The sequence below is a fragment of the Thunnus thynnus genome, chromosome 7, assembly GCF_963924715.1.
Source record: "Thunnus thynnus chromosome 7, fThuThy2.1, whole genome shotgun sequence".
In the NCBI taxonomy this organism is placed as follows: domain Eukaryota; kingdom Metazoa; phylum Chordata; class Actinopteri; order Scombriformes; family Scombridae; genus Thunnus; species Thunnus thynnus.
This window is the reverse complement of record NC_089523.1, coordinates 30,798,856-30,815,683: the sequence shown is the minus strand read 5'-3', so window position 1 is coordinate 30,815,683 and position 16,828 is coordinate 30,798,856. Positions and strand designations below refer to the sequence as shown.

General features: G+C 41.1%; 1 protein-coding gene and 1 long non-coding RNA gene across 3 annotated transcripts; one reads left to right on the top strand and one right to left on the bottom strand.

Annotated features, from left to right (window-relative positions):
- Window positions 1–336: 336 nt before the first annotated feature.
- Window positions 337–10,135, bottom strand: LOC137186510 (uncharacterized). 2 transcript variants are annotated; one of them, XR_010929027.1, is made up of 5 exons: window positions 8,869–10,135; window positions 2,765–2,836; window positions 1,992–2,057; window positions 1,292–1,397; window positions 337–711 (listed from the first exon to the last, which is right to left on the bottom strand). It is a non-coding gene; the product is annotated as an uncharacterized lncRNA (long non-coding RNA). The 2 variants fall into 2 exon arrangements; XR_010929026.1 differs by having other exon boundaries at window positions 1,292–2,057.
- A 605-nt stretch (window positions 10,136–10,740) lies between these two features.
- On the top strand, window positions 10,741–16,072 carry sb:cb81 (mRNA decay activator protein ZFP36L1-like). Its single transcript, XM_067595497.1, has 2 exons — window positions 10,741–10,876; window positions 11,811–16,072. Exons 1-2 carry the CDS (start codon window positions 10,823–10,825, stop codon window positions 13,059–13,061), a joined length of 1,305 nt encoding a protein of 434 aa, XP_067451598.1. The 5' UTR covers window positions 10,741–10,822; the 3' UTR covers window positions 13,062–16,072.
- Window positions 16,073–16,828: the final 756 nt, after the last annotated feature.

Here is a 16,828-nt window from a genome sequence, read left to right as displayed (position 1 = left end):
ACCTCTGCACGATTCACACACCCTCCAATTCTGAACTAGACCAGCATCAGGTGACTCCTGAATGTAGGCGTACCTGTGGCTAACATTAGCAAGCCAAACCATAGACTGTATAAAAAACAATGGTTAGCAGCTAGCATTAGGGTCAGCTCCACCCTCTCGTCCAAATATGCTCATTTCTCATCACTTCTGGCTCCAAAAAATCCAACCCATTGGTTTGTGGACTCCTGTTTTGTAGCCTCCAGTTGCAGTAGCACTTTTGACCATCACCATCTTGGATTTTTGCAGCCAGAAGCGACCATATATGGACAAGAAGGTGGAGCTGACCCTTATGCTAGCTGCTAACTGCTAGCTTGGTTAGCACAGTGCAAGATGGGCACATCTATTGGATTTTCATGGGAAAACCAGCCCGAGTCCTTCACATAGAAATCAGTCCACAGGCTGTTACAGACAACCGAGAAAGTCGGGGAAGGTCTAATTTTTTAAGTTACATTACAACCCGTTCACTCATTGGCAAGAAAAAAACAATTAATATTTATACCACTCATCTATAAGTCCCAAACTAGATTAGTGCAAACTTGTGTTTGTTTTCACTGTCAGGATTGAGGATGGGTGGAGTCTGGAGAGAGGGAATCTTTTAGCAAAGTGTTCATTCAGTAACATCTGTCTGATTCTCCACAGTCACTGTCATCATCTCCTTTTGTTTTTATCACACTGCAGAGCGCTTCAACAAGGAAAAAAGCAGAGAGAGAGAATTTATAATATTAGGGGAGGATCAGAGATATCACTTAATCTTCTCTCAACAGAGAGATCCACAAAGTAAGTTAAGTTTATTAAGTATAGCACCTTTCACAAAGCAAGGTCACAAAGTGCCTCACAATAGTTAAAAATAAGACCATAAAACAAACAAAAAATAAAACATAAGCAACAAAAGACAAAAAAACCCACACAGAATTACAAACACTAGACAGCACTAGGCTAGATGAAGAGCAGTCTGAATAGATGAGTCTTCAGCAGAGAAAGTGTGAATATACAGTATTAATCATTTGTGTGTGGGAGAATAGAGAGGAGAGAATGAGACATAATTCTTTTTAAATACAATATATATATACATATATATATATATATATATATATATATATATATAGAATTATTATTGAGGAAATGAGAAAACATTATTGGAGAGAAAGTAGAAGAGAGGAAGCTGGCTTGATGGATGGAACAAGGCCAAAGACAAAGTGACATATCCTCTTTTCGGCAGCTTGTCTTGACACAGTTGCTTGTGTGAGCTCACCGGAGTCAGGTCCACGCACGGTGATTTATCCACTTCTGTATAACAGTCACCAACAGCCCGGGGTCACCATTCATCTCTCAGCTTCAACGGCATGTTCATTTCTCAACTGTAGTCAACATTAATCTCTATAACTTTTCACTTTAATCACCCGTTTAAAACAGTTTGGCTCCTATCAGGGCTGCAAGTATTTCCTGGCACCTTTAGAAAAGGACTCATAAATCACCTTCTTAAAAGCAGATAGAGTTGCTGTGGTCCTGTGTGCTTTATTGGTGCTAACACAGTGCTGTTAGTGTTGAAGGCTTTATTCTCTGGCTACACAATGAGCAAAACATTCACTGTCTCCGAGCACAGAATGAGCTTCATATATCATCATATCAACAAAACAAAAAACTCAACAGTTACTTTGTGATGATATCTGTTTTAAAAAAAGGACTTATTGGAATCAGTCCCTTCTTCCTCTTTTGGTTCATTGGAAGTGGATGTTGCAAAAAATGTCATCACACCATGACCATGATAAAATACTCTTTAGGACACTGATAACACTGATTAACAGTTTAACCACTGCTTGCTAATCTAGTTTTAATCTCACTGGTGAAAAAGTTAAACTGACAATAAACAAACTTTCAAAAATATTTGCCAATTTAAACACAGATTCTTTTTATTCTTCTTGTTTTATGTGTTTATGTGGTATAATGGATACGAAAATAACCGATGAGGGGATGAGGAGGAGACGTGGTGGACACATCTGATGGTCGCGGTCCTCGTTCTGTGAGAAAGAGAGAAAGAAAATAAAGTTTGAATGGAAGGAAGAGAGGAACAAACGAACCAAATCAATGGAAGGCAGGAAAGTGGGAGCAAAAGTACCACTACAACAAACAAGCACAGCAGGTTACAACAATAGACTGTGGCTTTACAAACAGGGCACTTGACGACCATTCAGATCCACCCCGAAATGGAAATGACCTAAAAGAGCAATCGTCCATGACAATGGGCAGTCAGGGAGGAGATGAGGATGAATATTAAAAGCATGAATTGTTTTTATTTAGGTAGTAAACAACTCATTGGGCTCATTTGGAACATTAACATTACATGGAAGAGGATGTGCTCACAACAATTAAAGATTACATTTGGAAAACAGCAACAGCAACATGTGCCTTTCTAGAAAGTGTCTGTTATGCATCTATATTAAGGAACTTTACTGAAAACTGCTCACAAACAAAACTATCTGTATGGTGAGATACCACTAAAGGTAAGTGGCCTTCCAACTGTTGTAAAATTGTCTTATGTTGTATCTTGTCACCAACCAACAAACCTAAGAATTGGAGTTTGGAAAGTGTGCAAAGCTGCTCCATTGCTTGTTTAAACCTCTTTGTTTTATTGTGTCTTGTTGTGTTATTACATGCGTCCATGGTTCCAGGAGTAAAAGTCACTGTCTTTAGTTAAATTTCTCATAGATGATGTGTGGTGACTCACAGTTGGAGTTCTCCCAAGAGCCGGATGGACTTGAAATCCTCTCTTATTTGTTGAGACGTCGAAGGTTTACGCCTGTGTAAGGAAAAGAAGTTAACTACAACTCCCAAGGTGCATTTCATACATTCAGATCCTCCTCATGCTACTTTCTATATTTTTCTTATTGTCAATAAATCTCGTTTGTTTCCCAACCAACAATGAGCAGATCTAGTAACAAGCCTGATATACCTTATTTCTCTGTTGTTATCCAAAATTGATTAAAAACACATCAATGAGTCACGCCGCTGCACTGGGTGACACGTTTTTTCAAGAGTTTTGGGCACGGCAGAATGGAAAATTGGATGTCATACCCTGTAAAGAATTTGGTGAAAAGTACAGCATAGTTTAGACCTTCATAACCAGCACAGCAAAGGCTTTCTACCATTGCATATCCTACTAATTTTACTCCATCTTTGCTTGGTTCAGATTTCACTATTTGCAGAATATTCATCAAGGTATGAAGGCATCAAGGAGAAAATGTAATGAAATATTTCTTTTGGTACTTATAATTATGAGATTTTCTATATAAAAATTCAAACTGGGACATACTACATACAACCATCACCTATTAAAATAATATATCACACTGTTGCTGGTATGACACAAGATAGTACTATGCAAATTATCTGCAATGGATGAATCTGAAAAATTACCGTATGATGCAACACTACACCAACCCGATTGGAGAGTAGTTCTGTGTAAAGGCCAATTCATGCCTTCCACATCCGTGGACAGCTGTGAACTTGCACGTGGACCACAGACACGCATGCGGTTCTATACATACTACAGTAGAGGGTCCACGGACACGTTCCATATCAACAAGGTTGTAAAATCCAGTCTGTGAATATTACAAACCGCTGCGCTCTGCAGTGTTTTTCTTATCAGCCTTTAGATGCAATAATCTGTTACTCCAACCGCACTTGCTGGATCATATTTCATTGTCTCACCGGCACTTTAAACAACATGCATACACCAACACAGCCCCTTGTATTATTATACAAAGGACTGTTTTCAATCTGAATGCAGCTGAGGAGTTCCTCTATGTTGCTGAACGAAAAAAAAGTCAAAAAAATAGTGACAGTTTAATGAGAACAGGAATACAGTACATACATACAGTAGACGAGACGGACATTCCTGTTTGCTTTTCTAGCACATGTGCAGTTGGCTTGCCATACATACAGTCTGTGCAGACACAAATTTTGGGTTGCACGTGGATGTCTGCGAGGACCTCGCAGACATGGGCGGATGACGAAATTTACGTCACCCGGACCAACGCGGACCCTTGTGTCCACGCAGACACGGAAAGCATGAATTGGCCTCAGGTCAGACACCACTGAGCATGTGCAGGAACGCAGCTCCGCTAACTTGTTGTGCTACGTATCACGACCTCTGGACTTTGTACCGAAGTTTTGTTAGAAATTTACAATGTAGTACTACTACAGAACTACTCTCCAGAGACTGAAAACATGATCGCTGTCTTTGGAGCTGTTTCTGAACAAACTAACGTGACCAAACTCTTAATAATGAAGGAACATGTCACCCAGTGCAGAGGTGTGGCTCACTGAGGTGTTTTTAATAGTTTTCAGACAACAACAGAGGTCTACCGCACAGAGGAATAAGATATATCAGGCTGTAGATACACACACAATACCTGTTAGTAGATCAGTTCATTGTTGGTTTGGCACCAAACATGAGATTTGTTGATAATAAGAAATATACAGAAAATAACCAGCCACATCCTTTAACTGTGAGGGATACTGAGGGCATCATGAAAGGAAAACACTGAAACACTGAAACTAACTTTACTAAACACACGTCCCTGCAGCACAACCGTGTGAGTCTCAGGGTGAGCTCTTGTCTTTGGTTAAGCCACAGAGGACAGTTAGATCAGATCCTGGGTGCTGGTATTGTCCGTAATGCTTCACTGTGGTGTGTAGGAGAACATATGGAGAAGCTTTTGGACAATGGAGCTCTTGTCATGCTGGTCTCAACAAAGAGGCCAAGACAGGCTCAGACAGGGGGCCGACGACCATGCTGGGGTGTGTGTTTCTGTGTGTGTGTGTTGTTGTGTGTGTGTGTGTGAGAGAGAGAGAGAGAGAGAGAGATATTGGGGTGAACAGACATGTGTTTCTCTATGTCTCTGTAGCTGTTTTGAGCTTGTGTGTGAATGTGACAAGACTATTATTTATCACTACTACTTTTGTTTCAGCCTTGTCACATAAACAAGCAAAGATTAGCTTTATAGTTAAAACTATTTTGTCGTTTATTTTTATGTTTTGCATGATTTCAAGTCAACAGTTAATCATTGTAACAAATATTCCTGCTATATCTCCACTCTTAGGATCATGATCCATTCTCCATAAACAGATTTCTATGCAAACCAAACATTTTGAGTTGTCAGATCATCGGTGAGCTGTCTGTTTAAGGTTTAAACATGACGTTTCGTGTTCCCGTCAAGTGTCGGCCGTGTTCTTTGACAGGCACCACATCATATTGTCTCTGTCGTCAACATACTGCAAACCATAAAACTTAACAACGGGTACAACACAGTGACAAAACACTGCATTACTGTGTTGTACCAGCCTCTGTAAACCCGCCCCTCCCTCGTCTCCACCCAAACCACTGCTAACTGACACAGCGGGTGACCTTTCACAGACAAAATTAAAGTACACCACCATCGTGATCATTTTTTTTTGCAGACATAAAATTGTGAAAGTGATCAGATAGGCCTTGTCTTCATATCACTCTTCATAGTGATTCATTCAAATAGTATTCAAGTAACTGATATTTTACATATGACATTTAAACAATTCTCAAAAATTTTGGAAAAAGAAATGAAATACAAGCCAGGAAGTCCAGTTTGAGTAACAGATCCATGAGTTATCAGACGCCAAAACACCACACAACTGTTCACAACACAGATTTTAGAACTCTGGAAGTTTCCAAGGCTGCAATTATTTTATCTTTTGAAGCGACGATCGCGAGGTAAACAGCAGAAATACTCACTTCATGTTACAAAGGAACTTACCATCCCACCCCAACCCCTTCTTTTTCCAACAGCTGTGTTTGGAAAGACTTTTTTCGAAGCTACGACGCTCTTTTACACTCATCCTGTTGGGAAAAATTCCCTGAGATGCTATTAATATCAGTCACACAAAGACGTCAGGAGACACTTTGGGCTCATTTTTACTCGTCATGATTCGTTTCATCCTCGGCAGAAAAACATGTTACAAAAGCCTTCAGAAACTCCTGCAGGTTAAACTGAGCTAACCAAACACCTTGACGCAATGCGATGATGTAACATGGTAAAAGTTGAGGCCAGTACAATGGTTTTTTTTGCCAGAACCTAACATAACATAACAGCCTAACATTACCAGTAAACATTTTGTCTTTTGTTTCCAGGCTCCCTGAACTGGTTTCAATGGTGAATCACACTTTGTGGGTTATTTGTTAAAAACCCACAACGGCTGCAATGCACTTTCCATACTGAGCTTTGCACATATACATAAATCCGCCATGCCACACACACACACACACACACACACACACACATCACAGCCACAGACAGTTATGCTGGTTATGTAAGAAGAGATTCAGTTGCTGTGTCACTCAGAAGACCAGACCACAGCAACAGAGAAAAAGTCGGGGGAGGTAGGGGCTTAATCGATCAGGAAAAAATACAAGGTGCTATGTAGCTCATAAATTACTCAATGTGTAAATGTGTAAAAGAAAGAAAGAAGGAACAATGTAGAAGTGGTGTAAAGATTCAGAAACAGGGAAAGCAAAAAGGGAGAGAGAGACATAACGACAGTCAGACTCTTACCAAACCAACTGACCACAGGGAGGAAACCACACTGGATTACAGTTATTTAACCCTGAACACACACACACACACACACACACACACACACACACAGTAACAGTAACAGTAACATATCAGTGAGGCGTGATAAGAAATGTCTGTTGTGTTTTACAGTTTGCTACTCTGACAGTATACTCACATATTTTTATGTTTCTGTTATCAGACAACGGAACAAGCTCAAAATAATAGTGATTTGATAGAAAGCCTGATTGTGCTGGTTGGAAGGTTTAAACTATGCTGTACTGTTCTCTAAATACCACGGGGTCACTGGCGACCTGCTTAAACCAGTTGTAAGCGGTCGCATCACACAGTAATGAGTAAAAGCAATTGGCACAATTTGGCCAATTGGAGATGATTGGAGAGGTTCGGGGACACCAGTGACACCACAAACTAAAAACTCCCATAAGGTTAGAGGCCTAGAGGTCTGGAATATTATACAGGTTGACAAGATGTAGAAGGTATGTGGTGATTTGCATGGTTCTGGCATAAAGCATGTCCTAATTATTGTTATTCAAATATGACTCATTATCAACGAGGACCAAAAACACTTTTTTGAGCCTTATTTGAACTGATGTAGTTTTGTTTGTGTTTTAGCCACATGCTAAACAAACACATTTCCAGAAACTAGAAGATGTCACTTGAAGTCTAATATATGCATCTTGGCCTTACAGTTCTTCTGTTATAAGCTTTTCCATGTGGGCGTGCCAAATAGGTGAAAATTATATAAAAAGGGTGGATGTTAAAGGGTTAAAGCATATGGCTGTTGATGTTCTATTCTGCATGGGCCATAACTTTTCATGATGAAGGAACATGGTGTGACTCATCAACATGTTTTTAATAGTTTTTGGACAACAGCAGGAGGTCTACAGCACAGAGGAATAAGATATATCACACACAATACTTGTTAGTTGATCAGTTCATTGTTATATATCACCAGCCTTATCTTTTTAATACATGTTTGACCCAAAGATGCACATTCTTCGTCGTTCACTTTGCTTAAGAAAGGTCTGGTTGAAAGTGGATGTTGTTCACATGTTGTCGTTTCGATGGAAAGCCATCTAGAGGTCATTGTATCATTTTATTTTATGGTACTGATAAATGGTATACCTTAAACACCACAGTGTTTACACTTCCTCTGTGTAGCTCCTTGGGGCTTGTTTCAGAGAGCAAACTTAACAAACTCTGAGTCAAACCCTGAACTCTGAGTTGATGGGAAATTCCCAGTTTCTCGTTTTAGAACAGCTGATCAGTATATGTTTGCAATGAAAAATGAGACATAACAGTGATCCGGTCTGATCCAGTCTGATCCAGTTAGGTGTTTGGTGATGTGTACTTGAAAAGGTGTCGTGGTGTCTCGGCCCGACAGCATTCAGTGATCCTGCTCATTCAGAAATATTAACATATAATCTCCAATATTATAGGAATTATGTTCCATCAGTGCGACCAATCACATCATGAGTGTGTGTCTAAAGCTTCATACTGATATTTCATATTTAAACTGAGATTACACATTATGTGCAATAAAGACTTCAGTGCAGGAGCTGCTCTAACAAACTGACAGTCACAGCATTATAAGATGCGGAGGTTTTATTCTAAGCTGAGGCGGAATTCAAGCTGTATAATATTTGAATGTGAGAGCAAGAAACGCTGTTCAAAGAAATGACTGACGCACATAAAAGCGATAACTTTAGAAAGTCCTTGAGTAACTAAACTAATATCCAACCAGGATTTAGATTCTGACAGATAGTTAAACTCCGCTAATGAATGGTTTTGATACGTGCTTTGATAAAGACTGAATGAATGAGGAAATGAAGAGAGGGAAGAGACAGAGAGGAACTCAAGCAGGAAATCTGCCAGCAAGCAGTTTAGCTTTACAGTGTCAGTTCCCATGGTAACTGACCCAAAGTTGAAGTTAGAGTTTCCCCTCATCTCAGGGTGAACGAACTCAGAGTTTTCACTAAACTCGCTTTCTGAAACAGGCCCGCGGACTCTTTGATGGGCTCAACACCGCAACGTTAACACCGTCTGAAAGCTCTCCATAAAGGCATACAACGCACGACGCAAACAACAAACCGACAGTGTTGTTTGAAATGCATCATTGCAAAATGTCACAATACAAAACAAGTGAGTTTCAGTTTCAGTTTCCAGACAGTTGGGCTCAGTTAAGAAAACCAAAAGAGAAGAGACGAGCTCTGAAACGACTCACCGCTGAAGAAACGGCTCGGTCACCTCTGACCCCACATGTCAGGACTCGTTCTTATCTCTCATCGATGCGACAATGTGCATTGGATATAAATTATAAAATGAGATAACAGTCACATTTTAATTTGTTCTTAATCTTGAAAGATAAACAATTCAACACAGTCGACAGCTACAAACTTGCTTACATTATACTCAGGAAGTCAGACTGGATCGTCACCCGATGATGTCATTTTTGCCTCTGAGGCGTCTCTGACTCTGCTCACCATTTTCCAACAGAGGTGGGTGGGGTGCACCCTGCATAGATAGTCAGTCTAACACATTCACACTTCATTTACACCTGTTAGCAATTTGGAGTTTTCAATCGACATGACTTTGGACTGACACAGGCTGACTCACCGTGCCGCCATTGTTTGTACTTGTACTCTGTATTGTCCAGAAACGAGACTTTTTCTTTATAATTTATAGATCCATCCATCCATAATTTAGGATGAAAACTTACTAGAGCTGCAACAACGGACAGAAGATTAATCTACAACTATTCTGATAATTGTTTAATCAGTTTTCAATCAAAAGTGTCAAAACATTTGATGGTTTCATCCTCGAAAAATGAGTTTGGTGCCTATTCTTGTTGTAACATCGTGGCTTGGGCTGTGGAATATTGTGATGGGCACGTTTTATAGACCATTAATCGATAAATCGAGAAAATAATCAGCAGATAATAATGTGCAGCCCCTAAAACTAACACTACAGTTTCATGATATCCCAGAATAGGTGTCATTAAATGTGTATCGGACATTGTGTTGGAGTAAAAAACAACTGTCAACAATACGGCTGAACAGACTCCCAAGAGTCTCTGTTTATCTGTTTATGAGCAGTGAATTGTTGTTACCCTCAGTTATACCAACCTGTTGCAGTCAGGAATCCACATGACAAAACATTGTTTTAATGAATATTCAATGGTGAACGGAGTAAGACTTGTGTATAACAACTGTATTGTCAGTTTCCAGAAGCATGATTCATCTTATAATGTCAAATCATGTCTTAAAAAGTACTTCCCTTATTTTCAGCTTGACCGCTTCAGTCACACTTGAAAGTACTGCGCCTGAAAACAATTGGAGGAACAAAACTTACGTGTACCATTAAAAGTTGTGAAACATTTTATATAAATATTTGAAACAACTTTACTGCACTAATGACAGTAAATGTGTTTGGTATTTGCAACACTTGTCATTATCTCCTTAGCTGTATCGATCCTAAACAAAGTGAGGGGGACGGCCTGTTAAAAAAAAAAAGAAGAAGAAGAAGAATGCATCTTTAAGGATTTGGTAATGAATGGGTAGAAAAGTAGCTTCATTCAGCTCCCTCCTCTTCTTTCTGTGCCCACCCTGCCCCCCAGCACACTGTGACAATGCAGGACCTCCTCCCCCAACCCCCCCAACCCCCTTCACCCCTCCAGCACACACACACACACACACATTAACACACACTCCCTGCCCTGCCCCCTGAAGAACACTGGCAGGGAGGGAGGGAAGGAGGGAGGGAGGGAGGGGGAGGGGGGGGGGTTGCGTGGGAGGGTGGGTGGGTTGCCCCGACTATTTAAGAAGATTCCAGCAGATGGTCGAGGAACTTTCCTCCTGTCGTCACATCGCGCTTTCTCCCAACTCCCCGTCTCCTTCACAACGGACTGCTCCATTTCTCTCCCCTATCCCCCCCAAAAGAAATTATTTTGGAAGAAGCAGTTTCTCTCCTCTCGACCATCCAAAAACAACCTCCAGAGAGTCAAACTGAAATCTCTGAGGTTTAAACGCTTTTCTCTGTTGTCTCGGCTCCCTAAAGACCAGACTTTGTCCATCTCTTCTTCTTCTTCTTCTTCTTTGGACCCAGAAACTTTTTGTCCTCCCCGCTTTGGGATCAGACATCCGGCTCCTTCACTCAGCGAGTGGACGGTGGAGTGAAACATGCCCTCCGACTTTCTAACACCTTTCCTGGAACTGGATGAGGAGTTCTGCAAGGTGAGAACATCCACAGACGATTTAAAACATTTATATACATGCAACAACTAATCATCCTGTGGAAGCAGCTTAAGCTCCTGCCTAGGATGCAATACTAATAAATGCAATACAATTAAGTCAATACTGGAGTAAAGTATTAAAGATATTTCTACATATGGTAAAAGATAATCAAGTTGCTAAAAGATGCCTAATTTTCCTGTGTCTCAAATTCATTTAGGAATATGTTAATATGTTTTCATTAATGATGCATTAATGATACTTTTTGCTTTTGCAAGTGTAGTGTATAAGATCTGGAGTGTGAGAGCAAATTTGATCTTTTTTGCAGCTTTCAGTTTGAGCTCAAAGGTTTATTTCCTATATAACATATTGAAGGTTTTCTATACTTCGCAAAACAAGAGACATTTTTGAGTTGAAGTTTGCATCAGCTTCTCGCATGTTTGCTTTTTTTTGTTTCACAATATGTTTAAAATATAATTTTGCTTGAATAGTAATGTTTATGGAAAAACTTTTTTGAGTTTTATTGTTTCTTTCAAAGCCCTGAAAGCATTTTGTGCAAATAAAAGTGTAAAGGCTGCAGCTATAATACAATAAAACACCAAACTGAATCGAGTTTTTTGTATATTTTGATGTGCGTATTTATGCTACTTTGCAATCTAGTTAAACTGGGATTAAACACAACTTTTGCTGTTTAAAATTTAGGTTTTAATCCATGAACGTCCCATACTCCGGTTCTAGTCCAACTTCTTTAGTTTAGACATACTTTAGGTTAATAAATGAATCGTAGTAAATTTCTCCAGTCTAATTTATCAGCCCTGTTGTTTTAGCTGCAACTTTAAAATCTCCCTTCAGCTCGGCTTGCCAGTCTCGCTCCAGCGCTCCAGGAATGCAGAGAGCTCACATCTATTCTTCTCCTCTCTCTCCTTTTGTGTGACAGAATTTCCACGGCCTGGAGGTGACAGATGGTTTGTCCACCAGCTCGCAGCAGCAGCAGCAGCGGCAGCAGCACAGTCAAAGAGTCCTGGGCTTCCAGCGTCGCCATTCTCTCTGCCCCGTGACCCTCCCCAACTCCAAGTTCAACAACAGCAGCAGCAGCAGCAGCAGCAGCAGCAGCAGCTCTGAGGTGAGCGAGTCGGCCTGCTGGGGGATCAACATGGCCTCCAACCAGCAGTGGAAGAGGGAAAGTCAGCTTCCTCGCTCCTCGCTCAGTCATATCCCCTTCAGAGTCGACCGCTCGGTCAGCATGATCGAGGGCAACGTCAGCAGCTTGGGAGGCAGAGAGGACAAAATGGCGAACGTTTGTCCGCCACTGCCGCTCCCTCCACCGGGCTTCTGCATCAGCAACACCTCCCTCTCCTCCACCGCCTCCCCCACTGCCTCAAGACCCCTGGCCCCTTCGCCTCACATCTCCACCCGCTACAAGACTGAACTCTGCCGCACCTTTGAAGAAAGTGGGGCCTGCAAGTACGGCGCCAAGTGCCAGTTTGCCCACGGCTTAGACGAGCTGAGAGGCCTCAGCAGGCACCCAAAGTACAAGACGGAGCCTTGCCGCACTTTCCACACAATAGGCTTCTGCCCATACGGCGCCCGCTGCCACTTCATCCACAACGCTGACGAGCTCCAAACCGGCAACGCCGGCGCTCCACAGCAGAAGCAGAAGCTGAGGCCTCCTCTGCTTCGTCACAGCCTCAGCTTCGCAGGCTTCTCCTCCTCCCCGCAGACTTTCCAACCGGTCGAGGAGTCGCAGCCTAACCCTCTCATCTTCACTCGGGCCTCCTCTGTGTCTCCTCCTCCATCCTCCACAGGGAGCCCAGAGCTCCTCTCTCCTCTCTTCCCTGAGCCGGGGGCACTGAAGCACTGCCCTTACTCCTTCTCTGGCATCTCAGAACTGGCCAATGACAGCGGAGATTCAGCTCTGCACTTCTACGCTGTCGCAGATTCCGTCGGCGCCAGGTGTCCCACATCTACTTTCACCTCCAAAAACCCAAACCTCCCCTACCACCTCCCTCAGCAGCTGCCAGTCTCCCTGAACGGCCTGCCGGGCCTTCAGCGCTGCTCCTCGGCGGACTCCCTCTCCGAGGAAGGCTACACCTCCTCTTGCTCCCTCAGCTCTTCCTCCAGCGGCACAGAGTCACCGAGCTTCGAGGGCCGACGCCTGCCCATCTTCAGCCGCCTGTCTGTCGAGTAGAGAAGGGTTTTACTGCGAGGCTGAATTTAATCAGGGATAGATGGTCTAATTGTTGTAACTTTATGTGACCAGGATCTTGATGTTTTTGTGTCTTGTCCAAAAAAAAACCAAAGGAGCAGCTTTGACACATAAAAGTTCAGATACAAGTCACAGAGGCTTCAAACATTAGGTTTTCAGTTCCTCCATAAATGCAGCCAGGTAAACGTACCTAACTTTGTGCATATTGCATCTCTCATCAACGCAGTTGTAGCGCTGCTCAGTGTTCGTCCAGTTTTAGCTGACTTCTCTTTTTTGTTTTGTTTTTTTTGGGTTTGTTTTTTTTGTTTTTTTGTAAGGTTGTTCTTACTGCTGTATACTGTTGTATACCCGTTTTTAGGGAATACTTAGGGGGGTACTTCACTGTTCCTGCTCAGTGGGAAGTTCTGTGTTAGAATTTCCTGTACTCTGCTTTAAGAAGGAGTTAAAGATTAGTGATGTTTGCCCTATGTATGACTGATGTGCATTCCACGTTTTCATATAGCGATGTTGTTTTGTTTTCTTACAAATCTTATTCCTTATTTTCCTGCTTACAAACAGCTTCAGTGATACCAGCTTGCAGCACTTCTTCAGTCATATTTAGGGCTCTCGAACGGTATGAAACCAACCTCTTGTCAGTGAGTAAGAGGGTTAAATAACTGTATGCTGTCACTGATTGATTGATTTATTGATTGGTTGTATGGCTGTGGCCAGTTGATTGTATTTATCAGCCATTTTTAACTGCCTGGCAAGGATTCAGCTAAACTGCCTTAGCGACAAAAAAAATAGCACAAGTGTAGGCAACCCACTGATTCTCTAGTTACCAAAGTTGATGTTAGAGTTCCCTTTACCTCCTAGTACTGTTAACACCTAGTTTAGCCATGACAGGTAATACACAGTGTTATGATTATTCTTATTATAGCCTAACACTTTTTTTTTTTTTTTTAGACTTATTTATTTCTTTTTGTATCATTTGTTTCTTTCAGAGTTTGCTTTGTGATTGTGTTTATGGATTTTTTCTTTATGATGCCGGAGAAATTATGCTTTACTTATGCATCCATGTTGTCCGTCTGCTTGGTTTACGCTATCCAGTAGCTTTAAGGAGGCTTGTGGAGAGGAGAGGAAAGGGGAGAGGGGGAGGGAGGGGAAGAAATTTTGGCATTCTACATGTATGTTGCCTTATTGGCTATTAGGCCTGGCAGAAATCAAGACTCGTTGAGTTTTCACACCAACAGCTACAGTTGTTAGTCGGGTTTCTCTCTTTGAGGACTGAACTTTTGGTCGTCGTCATCTATCAGTAACTGTTGTTGGTGTGAGCACACAGCGAGTCTTCTCTCCTCTCCGTCAAGCCTCACACCTCTGACTGTAATAACCTGTTTTTCCAATTGTTTACTGCTGTTATTCATAGCAAAACAGTAGTGAAAGAGGGCTTCGCCACACATTAATAGCGTCAGTGTGGGTCATCAGTGGTAAATAAAAGGGTGGGTAGATTGTGTGAGCAACAGTCTGGAAGTCAAAGGATCACCAAAAGAAATGAAAAAATCTATTTTACTGTCATGAAAGAGCATAAATGTGAGTGTCTATCAGGACTGCCGTACTGCTGCGTGATGCTCTTAGTGTTTGGGGAATTCCTATGTGTTTTAAAACCTTGTGTTCTTCTCTTGTGGTGAAAACACACAGGTGAAAAGGTGACCTTTGTTTATAGTTGGTTTTTATCTATCAGAGTTGCCTCGATGACAATGCGTTTGTAGGTCGACCTCTGTTGCACGCTAGCTTGCTAGCTAACTTCTTTTTTTAGCGGTGGGGGGAAATCAAGAGAGTTCAAGTGAAATCAGGCGAGATCGTTATTGTTTGTTTGTTTGTTTTTCGTCATTGAAACCGACTCCTCCCGCCCCGTCGAGTCCGGAGACGCTTCGTGCTGTAGCTTACTGTTAGCTTGACTTGACAGCGAGCCGTGTTTTTTTTTTTTTTTGGTAACTTTTGTTAACTTAAAGTCTTATTTATTTTGTTTTTCAAAGCAAAAACTTATATTGTGTTGTTTGATATGTTTGATGTTGTTGTTTTTTTTGTTGTTTTACATAATTTAAGTGCATTTATTGTTTACATTCCATGGGTTATGTTCAGGGTGCGATTTGTGAAAAAATCAGAGGGGGGGAGGCGGGGTTTATTCAGTTTATTCATGAAAATAAATCAGATCCACAGTGGGCCTATAATATAGACTATGAAGCATATTGCAGCTGTTAGATTAACATTATAAATTAATTATGAACTTTAATAAAAGAATCGCGAGACTTAAACTTGACCACTTCATTTGGAATATTAAAAAAAAATGTAATTTTCTGAAGTAGCGCCATATTTTCACTCTCAGCGATGTGATGTCATGTTCATGTCTTGGTCTTTTGCTCATGCTGACACATAGGAGATGTAATCATACAACAAGTATACAACAAAACAAAAGCTCAAAATGCTAATTTAATATGCCAGAACTAAATTCCCCAACGCTCCTTTCGGTACTGAGGAATGTCATTCATGCAAGTCAATGTTTAATTCAGTTCTATGTGTAGCGTGCAGCAAACTTCATATAGGCTACAGTATACGCCTACTTGTTAGTGCCTCCTGCATCATCACGTAGCCTGGACACGCTGTCATCTCTGTTGTCATATCAGTGAAAGTCCATTTCTGATTTTATTGTTGTTTATACTAATGACTGTTCTCACGTTGCAGTGCTTAGATTTTTTTTTTTTTAAATAGCCTATTTTTATTTTAGATATTTTATACGGTCTTATGAAGGGGATAAAACTCAGCAGAGGAAGAGATATATATAGACCAGAGGGGGGGAAATCCTCACCATCACCACCACCTGACAAATCGCACCCTGTGTTGATATCCGAGCTCTTTATCTTAATATATTTGTCCATCTTGATTTCAAAATAAAAATCTTCGGAAAAAAAAAGAAGAGCTGTTGCGTGTTTCTTGAATCGAGAATGAATTATCTTCAGTGACTCATGTGTGGAAAAAAACAGAAGATAAATTTACAAAAGCAAGAAATCCATGAGATGGATGTTCAGCTTCTTCAGACCTCACATCCTCATGTCAAACATACACTTCCCTTCCCTGTTTTCATCACCTGTAAGATCATGTCAGAGCTTTGACCTTTAGTAGCTCAGTTAAATAAGCAATGCATGTAAAGACAGAGATGAAATGGATGATATTGATTCAGCTGTATTGTGGATAAACATCTTATTGCAAAGAATATCAACATTATAGTCTGTCTTTACTGCTGAATCAAACCCTCACACTTTTCAGTACTGATTGATATCACTGGAAACTTTGTACTTAAGTAATAACCGAAATAAACATCTAAGACATCCAGATCTTTAGTATCGGTATTTTAAATGTATAAGTTAGTTTGCCAAAAACTAAGAATTTGTGGTGGAACGTTCCCACGAGCATCTCCTTTTTAAAACGCTGCCACTGCTTCTAGGACCTTTACGATCATCTGTGTCTCATTGACACACAAAAGGAACAAAGATTAACTCTTTCTCTTACTTGCGTTCAGGGAATCTCCCAGCCCTCCCCTGTGTGTGTGTTTATGTGTGTGTGTGTTGTGTGGGAAGAGGAGTGAGTTTTGTTGTAACTCGTCTGAACAGACCAATTTAGAGTGAGTGACACTGAGGAGAATGTTTGGGCAACAGATGCTCGAACAAAGACTTCCCAGCACACAATGGGACACAGAGATACTTGTGACTGAT